The following is a 16,203-nucleotide window of genomic DNA, read 5'->3' on the forward strand; positions in this document are numbered from 1 at the left end:
GGCGGATGTGTTGGGGTTTGGGTGAGCGCAATTACCATGGTTTTTTCTTTCTTCTTTTTTCTTGGCTTTGTTTATTGCTAGATTAGCCTTTCATGCCATTTTCAAAATTGAAACAAATCATAGCGTTGGAATATAAAGTGAATTGTCTGTATTTCTCCATCAACTTAAGCTTTTGGGTTGAACTGATCGGTGCATGTAACTCAATAGATAGTACTCCTATGTCATTGTGTAATAAGGAAATGTATAAAAGAGGAGGAGATAGAGTTTGGTTGAAACAAAATATCAAAATTATTTCAACAAGCTACCTTTGTATTCACACATAAAAACTCTCACACATGTGTATGATTCAACTTTGCATTTATGTATTTGAACACTAACTTATATGAGTAAGATCTCGTCAACAACCAGCATTTTTCACCAGGTGCTCGCCTATTAGTAGAGCTCATCAACCTCAGTAAATAAGTAACAAAATGTACTTAGTTATAGAAAATACGATGTACTGCTTTCTTAGTAGCAGCAACGGTACTAAAACATCTGGTAGACTAGATCTTGAAGTAAATCCGATCGTTTGTTTCAACTAAACTACATCTCTTCCCATGCAAAAGTATCTCAAGTACGAAATAACATCGCTCGATCATGTGAAAAAAATATAGATACCTTGAACTTTCGCATCACAATAGTTAAAAAAAAATCAACCACATTAGTTGTACCTTTCGAAATTCTCGTGAACACTTTTGCCATCACCTATTGGCATACCTATGTATATATTGTTTTTACATTTTAAGTATTTGATGGTCTCACCATGCGCACCACAGCAAACCTAAGCAAACTCATCGATATAAGGTGGAGTCACTTTCATCCTATGATTTGAAACGCTACTACTGATACCCTTTAGGATCACAAATTGATTATTTACCATCTATATTATTGTCCCCGTGGCATATAGATGGCTAGGCCTAGGATATGATCAATTTCTCGTGGGAGGCAAAGAGCCATATTGGTAATATAAGTGCCATCGTATTTGGACAAGACATTAAGTTGGATTAACTTCAACCTCAACTTAAAGGAGTCAAGCTCATCTCTCCCATTCACTTCTCCATAATTTCTTGGCATTTTGTTCATAATAACATGAATGGAACAACATAATGAATTATAGTATTGGTTGCATTTGCTCTCTCACGGGTCTAATAGGGCCTAGTACCAAGTGAATTTACTTAGGCCATGTTTGAATAGAATTATTTTATGTTTTAAATGGGCCCTACCGGTTAATGGCTATTAATAGCGGTGGCCTTATATTAGAGAACTTTTACGGTACAATATACTGGCAGTATATAGAAGGGCATGCTAGGAATTTGATAGAAAATAAAATAACACTTTAGTAATTTTTGGTTCAGATTGAATCTAATTGGGAGTACCCGGTACTGGATCTTATCATGCACTAAGGGAGGAGCATCCTGAGCGCCATTTGATGACGAAGCACGTGATGATAGCACGATTTGATGATAGAATAATGAAGAAAAGACAAAATTACCTTTTCAAACTTTATACTGCAATCTATTTAACTAAAAAATCAAATCAATCTATACCGTTAGATCATATATACTTGCAGTAAATATACTAGCAGTATATTATACCATAAAAGTCCTCTTATATTAAGCTTATATGATGCATTCTTAGGAAATTGAATAATAAGATGGGGACCCTACACCTCAGAATAACGAGAAAATTGAAAGACGTCTTCGAAGAGACTGAAAGCTTGTTTAGCCAAGAATTTCTATTGATTTTTACTCCCTCCATCTTTTTTGACTTCCCAAAATATAAGAGCTTCTAATCTTCATTTTTTGGGACTAAGGATAAAAGGAAAATATCATAGTATCCCTCATTATATGAGGGGCTGGTTAAGGAGTCGAGGGTAAAATTAGATAAATTTAAATCAGTTGTAGTTGGGTGGAGGAAGTAGTATTCTGATATAAGACAAGTTTAAAATATTAAAAATAACTATATTTTAAGACCGAGGGAGCACTAGAATTGAGCTATTTCTGTTGAATCTACGAGGAGTCCAGTAAACCAGTGGGATCTTTGTGTGTATGTGTGCGCGAATGCATTCCTAATGGAATTTTCCTGATGTATTATATTTTTAAAAAACTAATTAGATAATGAAGTACTTCCTGACTTACAACAGTACTGCGGACAATTTAGGCCTTAGATCACATGGAGGTAAAACCTGCTTACTGCACATGAGCAATGCAATCTCAGGTGAAAGCCAGAACAAAAACCGTAGGAAAATTGACAGGTTTTTCATTTCTAGAATCCAAGTTTTGCACTTTGCACAGACAGCTTCCTCAAGTTGTTCTGTACTCAAAGAACAATATGATTTTCTATCACCCACAGAGCCTAACTAAAAGATATCCTCATCTGATTCCAACAAATTTAAATGGAAACCACAGCTGCAATGATCAGCAACACCATTGCAAGAACTCGCGCGCCCCATCGATCTGCAGCTTGAGCCGATGACTTGCTGTTTACCTGGTGAATCTGTGGCCTGCAAGGTTTTCCAGAACACAAGGTAAGTGGCCAAGAACAGAATGTACTACTATCAGTGAAACAAAGAGAAAACAGAAATGATCCGGTGAAACTTACTTTTGCAAGTCTTTCAGTAGACCACAGTACAATGCATTATCTGGCATGATCATTTCAGTGATGTTGTATCCCAGTGGATCAGCCACTTTCACATAGACCTCCTGCCCATTGTACCAGTTATCCAGCTTCTCAGACCGGAGATTCCAGATGCCAACGTTGTCGAGCGAGACTAGAACCGCAGTCCACCCTCCAGGGAAAACCTATGAAAAATGTTGCAAATTTGCATTGTTCAGAATACTCAAGGATGCATATGTTTTGTAAGTATACAAATTTGACATATGATCAGATTGTCCTTCATGAAGTTGTGTACCTGAGTAGTGCTGCGAGAGATGGCATCCCATTTGTTGTACCTACTCCTGCAATCTGGAGTCCAATCACCATTATCCATCCTGAAATTCACAAAATGGTGATGCAGGACTGTGTCATTTTACATGACTAACCAGAAATTCATAACACATGATCACATGGTAAAAGAAACTATATTGGTTTTCCATCACATACCCAACAACAAAGAATGAGTAACCATCCAGATGGTAGGTCTGAACACCAGTGTCATTGTTCTGAAAGACGATCTCGAGGAAGCCCTTGTACGATGCGTTCAGCGTGGATGAAGCCATTTTTGGTGGAGCATTGCCTGGCATTGTGGGGAAGTCAGTCTTGTACACTCCAGTCAAGTTGTGGAGATCAGCAAGCCTCAGTGGAGTCTCTGGTGGAGAGTATGAGACCCCGTTTATCGTCCTTCGACGCTTTCCATTGATGCGTAAAGGTAACTCGTTCTTGAGAACGAAGGTCTGAGTGATGTTGATAGAGTCGTAGCGGAATGATCCCTGTGGATTTGGACGTGCAGCACCAGCAGTTGTATTCATTCTGAAAAATACAATTGCAATGGTTATCAATGGAGAACATGTCATCTTGAGATGTAGTCACTGGAAATGACAACCTTGAAACTAGATGATTCTTACAATCAAGAAAACTATCATTAATCAACAGCATCATAGTTACTAATAATGCAAGGATATTTGTTAGTACAAAGCACAACAGTACTAGTGGTTAATACTCACTTGATAGACCTGGCTTGGTCCATGGAATAGGACTTGTAATAGAAATCATTTGGACCATCAGGAAGGGGACCAGAAGCTCTTCCTTTGGAGTTTGAGTACTGCAGGACAGCCACACCGTTGACATCGTGCCAGCGAGACTCGTTCGTGACGAACCTTGGGCTCGCCACAATGTAGTAGTCAGTGCTTGCATTTTGGTCCATGGTCACCAAGAAAGAGTATGACTGTCCAACATGGATGTCAAGATTGGTGTAATTCTGCTGATAAGTGTAGGTTCCTTCTGCCTCTACTACGCGCATATTGTGATTCTGGATTCTGAAGTTGAGGCTAGTTGAGGTGCCGACATTGTGAACACGGAAGCGATAAGTTTTGCCTGTAACAAGTATATGAAATATTGTTCTAGTCAGAAATCTTCAGATCATTAAAATTGGCATGACTGAAAGATTTTTGCAGTAATCCTGATAACTGATCAGTGATAGACATTTATTAACATCCTGATATCTGTATGTAAATGCAGCAAGACATTTCAGACACTGAAAATTCTGTCCTTTGCTGCTACAAAATAACAGAATTGATGAAAGCTGATCTTCAACTATTTATGATTACTACTCCCTCCATTTCATATTATAAGTTGTTTTGATTTTTTTTCCTAGTAATTTTTTTTTAAGTTTGACAAAGTTTGTAGAAAAATATAGCAATATTTTCAACACAAAACAAACATAGTATCAAAATATATTCAATGTTACATTTAATGAAACTAATTTGATATTGTAGATGTTACCAAATTTTTCTATTAAATAAACTTGGTCAAACCTAAAGAAGTTTGACTAGGAAAAAAATTCAAGGCAACTTATAATATGAAATGGAGGTAGTAATTGATATGATGTCTTTTTTCATCTGAGGAAGTATGATTATTTACTTTTTCCAAATTTTGACTACATATCTATAATGTTTCGCAATTGCATCCACTGTAAAAACTGAGTTAGGCTTAATAGGTCATGCAGAAAACTAATGATAAGGCAAATATGATGGGGAAAAGAAAACTAAGTGTGCTTACCGAGACCTTTTACAGTGCTTGAAAGGTACCCAAGGTACCTCTCCTCAACTTAAACATCCACCGTTGATTCTCAAAGAGTATATTAGGAATTGGATTAACAGAAATATGGGCAGTTTAGTAATTTTTCTTAAGCCATCGTGATTAACCGTTCTTTATCTTTGGTTATATCTTCCTGCAAGCCTGCACACATACCCCGACCTTCTTTTCCCTGAGTTTTGAACGCTATATGATGGATGACTCCAATTTCAAAACTAGAATTTATACGTCCATCCATCTCTATTGTCTTTAGAAAGTAATCCATACAAAGAGATGGAGGCACATCGATCAATTTTTCATTTAGAAGTCTTTACAATCACCTGCAAATCTCATGTATATATATGGAAAGACGCGCGAATCAATTACCTAGTTCTAATCATCAATTATGTGGTCTTCAATTAGCATGTAGTTATACGATCTGCAAACACTAATCAAGTACTCCTAGGCATGTGCATTGGCACCAACGGACTGAAGACGTTATTGTCTCTCCGCGCTCCGGCCGGACCGGCCGCCGGAGCAGCAGAAATGCAGAATAGTATCCCGTTCAGTTCTTCCTCTCTTTATGAAATATATAAACCAAATTACATATCTAACCTTTTCCTAGTAATACCTGGCCCACACTTTTAAGTACCTTTTCATAGGTACCTTCTACTGTGAATCGTTAGATTGGAAGTCATCAACGGATTTGGTGCACTCCAAGCACAGTAGAAAATCTAGTGCTTACCTGGCTCAACTCCAACAGTTTCATGTTGAAGGCCTTCTGGAATCAATGTGTTGTCATAGCTGTAAGGGCCTTTCCCATTGATCAGAATTCCATCCGGTATCCCGATATCCTTACCATCATCTAGCATTTTCCTCAATTCCTACATTGGGCAGAGATACCTTCTTACATTCAAAGAAGAACAGATAAAAACTTTCTTCAAATATAATGCACCATATAACTTATCCATAGATCAAAAAATCACTGTACTTCACAATTCTTAAATGATGAACACAAGAATTCTCTTACTTTTCAGAGAGTACAGATCTAAGTATCATTCTACATTACTACATATAACCATGCTTGCAACATAAACCAAGAAAAAACAGTATACAGTTGAGATATCAAGAAAGCAACTTAATATCATTCTCCTCGACGATTTATGAACACTGACACTGTAAACTAAAATGTAGTCGCAGACAGACAGACAGACAGAGGGAGAGCTCGGAGCTTACGACGTGGCTCTTGGTGTACCAATCACCGATGAACAAGGTGATGTCGCCGTCGGGCTGGGCGAAGGGGACCGGCACGACGGCGCGGTTGTTGACGGTGACCGGGCCGAACCCGCCGGCGGCTCGCTGGAGGCCAAGCGAAGGGAAGTAGAAGAAGCTGCCGATCTGGTCCTTGAGCTGGAACTGGTAGGTCCAGTTCCACCCGGGAGGGATCGGGCAGTTGGTGCCGGCGACGCCGTCCTGCCATGAGTTCATCCTCATCTGGATGCCATCCCTGCCATGGCCAAGAGGGAGGTGAGCTCTGAGCTCTCCAAGACTCCAATGCAGAGAAATTTTGGCGCCAATGACTCCCACCCACCCATTGCAGGCAAAGCCTCAGGCTCACTTTTAAAAGGAAATTTTGCAGAAGGACCCTCTAGTGTTTGGCATTTTGCATGTTACTATTGTGTATGGCTTCACATTTCTAACCTTGTTTTCAGTTGCAAAGTGCAACACAGATTGTGTACAGCAAATTTTATTAGCTAGTAATCGATCTAGTAGTACAGTAATTCAAGAAGAACACATGTATTGAAGTGAAATTTATTCTTATTAGAAATGCATTATTGACATAATAATGTATTAAGTTGTCAACATAATGAACTGTTGATGAAACTGATCATTTTGCACGGATGAACTTGAGAAAATGGGCAAACCAGTGGATAAGTACAGTGGTGTGCCTATCCTATCTCAAATTCTCAATATAGCATAAGAATATTTGGCTACATGACACAACTAATTAAGCCCATAAATTCCCCGAAATGCAGCATGCATGCCTAATATGAAGCCCAAGAGGCCCCCACAGAATGGAAATGTACAGCTAAAATCCCACTATGAATGTGCTGTTTAAATTCACCAGAAACAGAAACTGAAAATGATGGTGCTATTTTCATTAATACATGATTTTTTTATATAAAAATATCTTAACGAAAATTTCTAGTCCAGCTTAGTCAATTTTGGATCTATGCAATTGAAATTAGTAAATACCAGGTGAGGAGGAGGGGCTCATCCAGGTTGTTTTGGACGTTCACCCTCACGTTCCAGTTGGTTGTCACGTTCAGGAGTGGGCCCGGGAACTGGTTGTTTATCGCGATCACCTGCAAAAAAAAAAAAAAAAGTATTTGCATTCATGCCATCAGAAAACAATTCTTACACTAGATTTTTTTAAAACAATACGCATAAGATAGCGCAATGTTTCATATTGATATGGTAAGAAAAAAATATAAGACTGTAACTAAACAAGAGCATGACACCCCTAAATTCTTGCACAAGAATTGTGTCCGCAAATCCTTTTCCAGATTTTCTATCTGTAAATCTCAAATCTGGTGTGTGTAAATGTGTTCTGTTTTATCTGGAAATGGATCAATTTTCAACAAGAAGCCTGTTTCGCAGATGAACAAAAACTCAAAAGGATCAAAATCAACGAGAAACAGAGTCAGAAATCCAACCCAGAAAAGATGATATCATTATTCCCCTCTCTTTTGTACGCAATGTTGATCTTTTTTCCTTTTATCAACAATAAAATTGCAAAGTTTGCGGGATCCGATTTATTTTTTTCGGAGGAAATGCGGTTACGTCGTCTTTTATTAGGACAGATCGATCAACGCGTATTTACAACCCCTGCAAGAACATGGAACAGAAACCGCCACGACGAGACGAGATCGGTGCGATCGAAACCGCCCACGCAAACCGGTGAAAAAAAAATTAGGAAGCATTTTTTAGCCCCAGATTCATCATCAAACAAACCTCAAAACCACGCAAAAAGAGAGAGAGAGAGAGAGAGAGAGAGAGAGAGAGAGAGAGAGAGAGACGTTTTTCGATTTGAAACCACCCGAGAAACTCGCGCAGAATCAACGGAGACAGAGAAGAAGAAGAACATGTCGGAGAGAAAACAAAAAAAAAGAAGAAGAAGAAAATATCAGACAAGGCGGCCCAAATTTCTCGGAAGAAATCAAGAACAGAGCGCACGCCATGGCGCGCCACCAAACCTTCTGCGAGACGCCGAGCGGCGCCACCGTCATGTAGCCGACCTCCCACCGCACGTCGCGCGTGGGCTCGCCGGCCGACGCGGGGGCCGCCGCGGACGCCGCCGCAGCCACCACGGCCGCGACCACCACCGCCGCAATCGCCACCGCCGCCGCCATCCTCTCTCTCGCTGCAGGAGAAGGAAGAAAAAGGAGGGGTTTTTGGTTTGGTTCTCTCTCTCTTGTGTCAGTTGTGTGGGGTTTTGAAGTGAAAAAAAATGTGGAAAAAGGGAGAAAAGATGAGAGAGAGGAGTGAAGGGCAAAAGAATGGAAGGGCAAAAGTGTGTAGAGGAAAGAGAAACCATTTTTACATGGAGGAATGTAAAAGAAAAAAAAGGAAGTTTTGGAGGAGCCTTTATTTACTTCCAAATTAAGTTAACCACTCTAGTCCACCTAAGGTTTGGTTTCATTATTGATGGGTTTTTAGTAACTGTTGCAGCAGTGAAATATTAGTTGTTTTTAAACTGGCGTCTCCTGTTTTTTTCCACGTGAACTTTTATATCGTGTGATGTTTTACACGTGCTACGATGGTGTAGTTGTAACTGTATAACACTAGGGGCGAACCAATGCACTTTTGTACGGGTCCATGTAATCCAGCCAATCGCAATGATCTAAGGGGCGATATGAACTTGCTCATATATTGTTGTATGGCAGTGCTATATAACAATATAATAGTGTTAACAATCACGGATATAGAAGCCGCCATGTGTTTGTATATTGGTACGAACTAGCTAAATTCTCAATACATTGCACCTAAGTATTTATTTCCCTCAAGTGAACTGGTCATATGATATGTTACCCTCAATGCAAGGGCATTCGATGAAGATTTATGGTTATTGGTGAAGCTAGAGTTATATTGTTGTACGGTTTTTATTTTATTGCTAGAAATACTAATGACAGGAGTGTTTTCATCATATACGGCACTTCATCGTCTTTTAAAAGATAACCTAAAAGGTTTTTCCTTTTAATAATAGATATTTATCTAACCTCAAACACTTTCTCGCAAGTAACTTACGCAACATGTAAAACCATGTAAAGTGAAAACCTAACACGCCATTTTATTTTAAAATAATAATCAATTATACTCATGGAGTTTTGTAGATTTGTTAATATATGAAATATTACAGAATTATAAACACAATAAAATAGTTTTTAAAAACATTAGTACTTCACCATTTGGTTGTTTTTAGTTTAGCAACCATAGCCAAAATTTGAATTTTCAAACTTAATTTTAGAGTTGATTTTGAGGGGTTTTTTTTTGCATCGGCTTTCAAATCACTAAGTTCTACTCTTGTTTTGTTCTCTTTTCCATACCTTATCAAGCCATAGAGCAAACAAGGGACACCTCATTAGTTTTTATGGGTGTAAAGTTCATTTTTAATTATTGATCTTTACTCGATCTATTTTTCACCCTGAACTATAGACGGTTTGGGTGAAAAATACAAAACCGGACCAGAAGCACCTTGGGACATGTTTTTTACAGTTTCGTTTGAACTGGTTTTTCTTCAGTTCACTCCATGCAGATGCCAACTTTTAATTGAAGTTCATTCTAGTGGAAACCACTGTCACATCGATCAAAACTATTCTTCCTTTGTACTTGTAAGACTATAGTACTCTAGATTTTAGGCCCCATTGTAAACGGCATATTTGCAAACGAGAAGTAATTTGTGAATAAAACTTTTATATATGTGTTCTTAGCGACCTAAAAGCAAAGATTGAAAAATAAACTTCGATGAAAAACTTCAAAATCAGATTCAAATTTAAGGTTGAAAATTCAAATTTTGACTGATAAGCATAAGCATAAGTATAAGTGAAAAGATGGTGCCTAAAAGCCTCTTCTAGTTGTCCATTAATATAAGGGATTTTGGTGTCACATCCATCAACTCTAATTTTAATTTCTACCTATTTTAACTCCCAACTACCCATTCACCTATAAGCAAATTTTATTTAATAAGGGTATTCTAGTATTTTGTTGATATCCTTAATCTTGCACATAAGGGAATAATCCCTTATATTATACGATGGAGGGAGTATTAGATAGTCAAAGACATACTCTGTTCGTCCCAAAATAAGTGCAACAGTGCAGTTTAAATTACATTGTTGCATTTATTTTAGGTCAGATGGAGTATTCAGCAAGAGGTTAAAAGACCACTATGTCATTCATTAATACGGACCCACTCTAAAAGTAAGGTTTTTAGGGGACAAAAACTTATGTTAAAACTACATTTGGAGGAAGCATGGTCCATGTTTCGGTTGCGGCCTGCAGGTAAAATAATAACTTATTTTGTAGTTTGCAGTGGAAAATAGGACAAAAATGCACTTTACTCTTTACTCCCTTTATCCCAAAATCTTAAGCATATTTTATTTTTCTAAACATATTTGTAATCTCCATGCATCAAAGAGACTGTCTATTCGTTTTATGGTGCTATATTAAATTGTTGTTTTACAGTGTTATATTAAATTGTTGATGGGAATTAAGTTGCTATCTTAATACTCATTAGTTGCATGTATGCTTAAAGTCTTTGGTCTTAGTCACATGCGGGATAGTCGGTGACAAAAGAAATACATCCGAGACTCTTTTCTTTTATATATGGAGAGAGTATTATGTTATTTTGATATTTTTTTAAATTAAATGATAACTTCATCATCACTGGATGGGCGTGAACCACCGGCCTGTCCAACTGATCTTGCTCGAACTACTGAAACGTTTCCAATATCTGCCTATTTGGCATAAAATAAATACGTATGTTAATGATAACTGTATAACAAAAACTAGTAAGCTCATGCCAGCAGTGTGATTCCTGAGCTAACCAGCATCCAACCAGAACCCATATCCAGCATCCTAGTAGTATTAGGTAATTGGCATTTGGAATGATAGGGATGTCAGGTCCATGAAAGAAAAGAAACAGAGGATTACTCTGAAAAGCGAGAGCAAGTTTGACAAGCATTTTTTTTCATCAGCATTTCTTCCATTTTACTGAAAATGGGAATTCACAGTACTAGCTGATGGCACCCATCTTTTTACAAAAAAACGTAGTGATAAGTAACTGCAACTCTGAAGATTCAGTTCAGACTTCAGAACAATCCAGCAGAGCATTTGGGTGACATTTCATGGTACACATCTCACGGGCTAATGAAATACTCGAGAAAATCCGTATCCAATCTTTGCGAAAAGAAAACAAAGATGTTCTTGACATGTCATCGTGAGATTTGCTAGATAGCTAGAGAACTACAAAGTACAAACACAGACAGGCTAAGAGAAGTATTCTTTGAAGGGAACGAGCAAATGCTGGCCAGCACTGTCCGTGGCTGTTGTTATTATTCTTTGGAATAGAAGACTGTGGCATGGTCTGGTCCTCATCATAGAATGTGTTCAAACATTCGGAGGAGGCCAGATCTTCCCGAAGAGTTCCTCCACTCGGCGTGCTTGGTTCACATATCCTTCCAACCCAGAAGCAAGTAGTTCTTCCGCAGCTGGCCCCATTGCAGCTGCTAGACTCAATTGGTCCCACTTCACAAGCTGCATTCGTGGTATCATTTGAAATATGAACAGTTAGCATGAAGGTGCCATAGAAAAAATATAATCACTTATCTTCTCTTGTTTTATTTTTCCTCTTCTTATAGGATGTCAATGACTTGTTTGTATTGTTCTAGTAACTGTTTGGTGAATCATGATTACACCTACTACGAGCTTTGACATGACCTTTTAAGGGTGATCTAAACAATCCAAATATTATTTTCCTTCCTTATTTCATCTCTAGTAGTGTTAAAGCACATGACAAGTGAAGATCCTATATATTTTAGATAAAACATCACACCCCTAATAGGAGTCTCTTATAGCGAGTAGTTTGGTGGAGCTACAGAATGCATGATATAAGACTCTGCACAAAATCCAGGAAAAGTGAGCAAACCTCCTCTTCAGTGAAGTTGTACGTCTTGCCAAGAGCAGGAGTCAGCCTTGGGACATAACCATACTTCACGTCAGTATCAGTGACAGATTCTTCCAAAGACTGCAATATCTTCAGAGGTGCAATGATGTAGTCAATCCTACATTTCAGAAATATTAGTTCTGTACAAACTAACATCAATTCCGATCAATCTTGATCTGTAATAAGAAAAATACCCCAGGAGGCTAAACACATCTTGCTTGTTGCGTATGGCAGCAGCCATCAACTTTGTTTTATACCCATTTTTGTGAATGTAGGCATACACTTTCTTCGCCTGCATTACAATATAGAATTATATGGAGAACTAAATACTTATGCAACTGCAGAAAAAGTAAGGAATGTAAAACATGTAGAGAGTAAACGGAAATTTAGTTCAGTATCGAATTGAGAAGACGTGAACGCTTGATAAGTATAATGTTCTTCATTCATAGTCCCTTTATTAATGAAAACCTTGATAATTGTCACTGATTATTCAGTTATATGAGTTTTATCAATTACACTATAACATGGGCAACATGCCAGATTAACACATGGTTTGCTCAAAATTGTTGATGATGAGAACCAAATGGAGTCTAAAATATGCCAAGTCCTAGAATCAACCCAAGCATAGTTCATATTACCTGATATAGTTAAGTACACAACCTCTAATCAACTAAATATATTTTAGTTGAGCTCAAATAGTCAGTTATCATGATTATCAAAATGTGGCTACTTTAGTTCATATTGATAGAATTCTGTAGGAACAATCATAAATTAAAAGGTAATTTAGTGCTAACCAAAGCAAGCCCAGCATCTTCTCCTTTCTTCAAAGCTTCATCAATCTCTGGGTCGCCAGAGTGAGTCCTTGTCCAATCCTGCATAATTTGTGGTCAGCATAATTTTTTTGAATTAGCATAAACCCATGAAGGTAAGGGTCTGATGAATTTACCCGAACACGTCCCACAAAGATCTGTACAACAGATGCACCGGCTTGTGCTGCAGCTGCTGCTTGGGCAAAACTGAAGAAGAATGATCAGGCACACAAAAAAAATGATTACGAGTTCTCAGTTACTAACTACTAGGTGAGCTACACATCCTGCAGTCTGCTCTCTCCAACAATACCATCTTATGTAAATTGCAAGAGTAAGTTTATGGTTTTTATGCACCTGCAATAGTGCAAGTCCTTTATAGATAAGCTTGTTATCAACAGTAACTAGTCAGGCCTAATTGAGTAATTACAATTCATCAGGTAAATTCAATAGAAAACCTCTTCTTCTGCTGACATAAAAGCAAAATGTATACTTTACAATGCAATTGAGCCATCATTAATAAGTGATGCATGATAATAAGAAACAATCTTTATTAGTTCCCTTATACTTATTGAAGTATCTTAAGACTAAACAAATTGAAGGCAGTTCTCTAACCCCACAAAAAAGATAAGTATTGCCATACACCCAGCATCTATACCATTGCCCACTATAAGAAATAGGGCCATGATCAAATTAGGCAAAGCATATGTACATACCTGTACACAAATGTTAAATGTGTTTGAATCCCTTCAGATTCAAGCAACCTCGAGGCCTCTATACCCTAGTGGAGAACACATCGATTACAAAGATGGGAAATGGCAGCAGGTACAACCAGGCAACTTGCCAACTACTGTGTTGCATTCTACTTACTTGCCATGTAGCCGGAATTTTGAACAGCAGGCGTTCAGATAAGACATCATGATCACTGTATAGCTTCAAAAGCTCATGCACCTGAACATACGCATATCAAATTATTTTCATGGGACTGCAACTGCAGATCACAATTCAGAGGATTCTTTTCCCCTAAGGATAAATATTTCAGGCAAGCAGCATGAAACAACAAACAGAAGGAAGAAGCTCATACCCTCTGGATAATTCCTTGGGTATCATAAGCCAACCGAGCATCTATTTCAGTCGACACCCGACCAGGGACTAGATGAGCCATTTCAGCTCCAACATTTGCCAGGGCCTGCCAAATTCCTCCATGCTCAACTTATCCAACAAACAGACTGCTTAAATTGAAACTGAAATGCAGTATGCAAACCTTGGTTAGGAAACAGGACATCCGGTCCTCGGGCTTCTCCATTGTGTTACATTCACCGTCTGCCAACGCTGTATCTATAGCACTCTATAAGAAACAAAAGTCTGAAAATTAGTCAACTGTCTCTCTTCCACTTCCAGTGCTTTGATTGGCTTCACATTTCAACAGCACCTCACCTTGAACTTTGTATCCGGGAGGCCAGCGATACCGAGCAGCAGCGACGAGCTCACCGTGGCGGCGGTCGGCGCAAACCTGAACCCAATCAACAGAGCAGCCTATGAACTATCATTCCATTAAGTTGGATCGGCCAACCAAATTCAATGGTGGGATAACAGCAAAGAAGCAACTTCTAGTATTACTTCTCGAAGTCATCGAACACGACGGTATCCGGCACGATCTCGCTGAAGCTGGCCACGGCATCGAGCTCAGTGACCACCTCTACAACCAAGCTGACCAAAATCAGTAACTCAAATCACACAGGAAGCCATGTAGGAGACAACTGACAAGCACAAGGCCAGCATCCTTACCGTCCACGGAGGAAGACGGTGCGTTGCCGCCGGCGGCTACACGGGCCGCAAGAACCGGCCTCCGGAGGCTAAAGGCCACAGGCCTGGCCGACATCGCCGCCGACGAGCTCCACCTGCCGACCTGAAGAGGAAGAAGCGGCGGCGGTGACCAAGAACGGGTGAAACGGGCGCGAGGAGCGGCCGAACCGGGCAAATGAGAGCTCGTCGGAGAGAGGAGGAGGCGGCGGAGCGGGAGGGCGTACCTGGAGGGAGGCCCGCAGGAGGGAGGAGGAGGTCGGCGGCGTGGAGATGGAGAGCGCCATTGGTGGAGGTGGGGATCGGAGGAATGGCGAGATGCTAACTGTGGGAGAGAGTGAGGGAGGAGTGGAACTGTGGAAGAGAGAGATTAATGAGAATTATAATAGTGATGATTTGACTATTTTGCCCTTGGATGAGTTTTGAGAAAATTGCAGATTTTTCATCAGGTGTTTAGAAAATGTTAAGGTTTTTTTTCGTTCTTTGTTTTCCCATCTCTTCTACTCTTTTTTCACGTGCACGTTTTTCAAACTACTAATGGTGTACATTTTAAAAAATATATATATAGGAAAACTATTTTAAAATCATACTAATCAATTTTCCAAGTTGGTTTTAGTTAATACTACCTCTATATTTTAATGTATGACACCGTTAATTTTTTATCCAACGTTTGACCATTCGTCTTATTCAAAAAATTTATGTAATTATCATTTATTTCGTTGTGACTTAATTCATCATCAAATGTTCTTTAAGCATGACATAAATATTTTCATATTTGCACAAAAAAATTGAATAAAACGAATAGTCAAACGTTGGTCAAGAAGTCAACGGCGTCATACATTAAAATACAGAGGGAGTACTTAATTAATTATGTGTTAATGAGCTGCTCCATTTTCGTGTTGGAGGGAAAGGTTCCCAACCAAGACTAACTCTGCTAAATTTTTAAGCAGCATCCACGTCTGATAGGACTATACAAGTTCTCATTGGGCCTCCTTTTGGGAAAAAGTTTGAAATTTTACATAAATTGAACTAATTCTGGGGATTTTTTTTTGCCAGGAAGTCCATATGTCAAATCCAATTTTTCACAACCATCTAGCTCATCAAATGATCTTATGAAATTATCAACCATGTTATGAAAACATGTTTGATGAGAAACAAAAGCTCTCCAAGAGATTAAAAAAAAAGAAATTGAGTTTCCTAGTTTATGCATTTGGTTGGCTAAGCCTAAGCCGAGACATGTAATGAAACCCTTGAAAAAAAATTTATGAGTAAGAATTTAATATTTCGTTAGCAAATACTATTGAAGAAATAATACCTCTAAATTCACTGTAAGGTCCAAGAGCGCTTACTCCGGTGATGCAAATGTTTTATCAAAAATGATATTGTTCTTTCCAAAAAAAAAAGAAAATGATACTAGGTGCTAGTAAGGGCATATTAGTCATTGCACTTGTCCAGCACTAAGGTTTTGTTAATTGATCCCGAGGCTCCTACGTCGATGTTTCGATACCAACGAGGCTCAGCTCCAAGGGAAGCGATATTAAACGATTTTGTGACGTGTACATAGGAGTTGGCAATTGGATCGTCTTCTTTTTGTTTTCTTCC

The 16,203-nt window shown here is 38.7% G+C and overlaps 2 protein-coding genes across 2 annotated transcripts; both read right to left on the reverse strand.

The window, feature by feature from the left end:
* Positions 1-2,175: 2,175 nt before the first annotated feature.
* On the reverse strand, positions 2,176-8,265 carry LOC127782746 (monocopper oxidase-like protein SKU5). Its single transcript, XM_052310014.1, has 9 exons — positions 8,028-8,265; positions 7,027-7,136; positions 6,007-6,277; positions 5,516-5,654; positions 3,702-4,071; positions 3,142-3,507; positions 2,951-3,029; positions 2,641-2,840; positions 2,176-2,542 (listed from the first exon to the last, which is right to left on the reverse strand). Exons 1-9 carry the CDS (start codon positions 8,181-8,183, stop codon positions 2,431-2,433), a joined length of 1,803 nt encoding a protein of 600 aa, XP_052165974.1. The 5' UTR covers positions 8,184-8,265; the 3' UTR covers positions 2,176-2,430.
* A 2,746-nt stretch (positions 8,266-11,011) lies between these two features.
* On the reverse strand, positions 11,012-14,943 carry LOC127782747 (uncharacterized). Its single transcript, XM_052310015.1, has 13 exons — positions 14,829-14,943; positions 14,587-14,707; positions 14,419-14,497; positions 14,236-14,311; positions 14,063-14,146; positions 13,883-13,987; positions 13,669-13,749; positions 13,515-13,579; positions 12,939-13,008; positions 12,787-12,864; positions 12,187-12,284; positions 11,975-12,110; positions 11,012-11,583 (listed from the first exon to the last, which is right to left on the reverse strand). The coding sequence occupies exons 1-13, from the start codon at positions 14,886-14,888 to the stop codon at positions 11,437-11,439; spliced, it is 1,200 nt and encodes a 399-aa protein (XP_052165975.1). The 5' UTR covers positions 14,889-14,943; the 3' UTR covers positions 11,012-11,436.
* Positions 14,944-16,203: the final 1,260 nt, after the last annotated feature.

Source organism: Oryza glaberrima, chromosome 8, assembly GCF_000147395.1.
Source record: "Oryza glaberrima chromosome 8, OglaRS2, whole genome shotgun sequence".
NCBI lineage: Eukaryota > Viridiplantae > Streptophyta > Magnoliopsida > Poales > Poaceae > Oryza > Oryza glaberrima.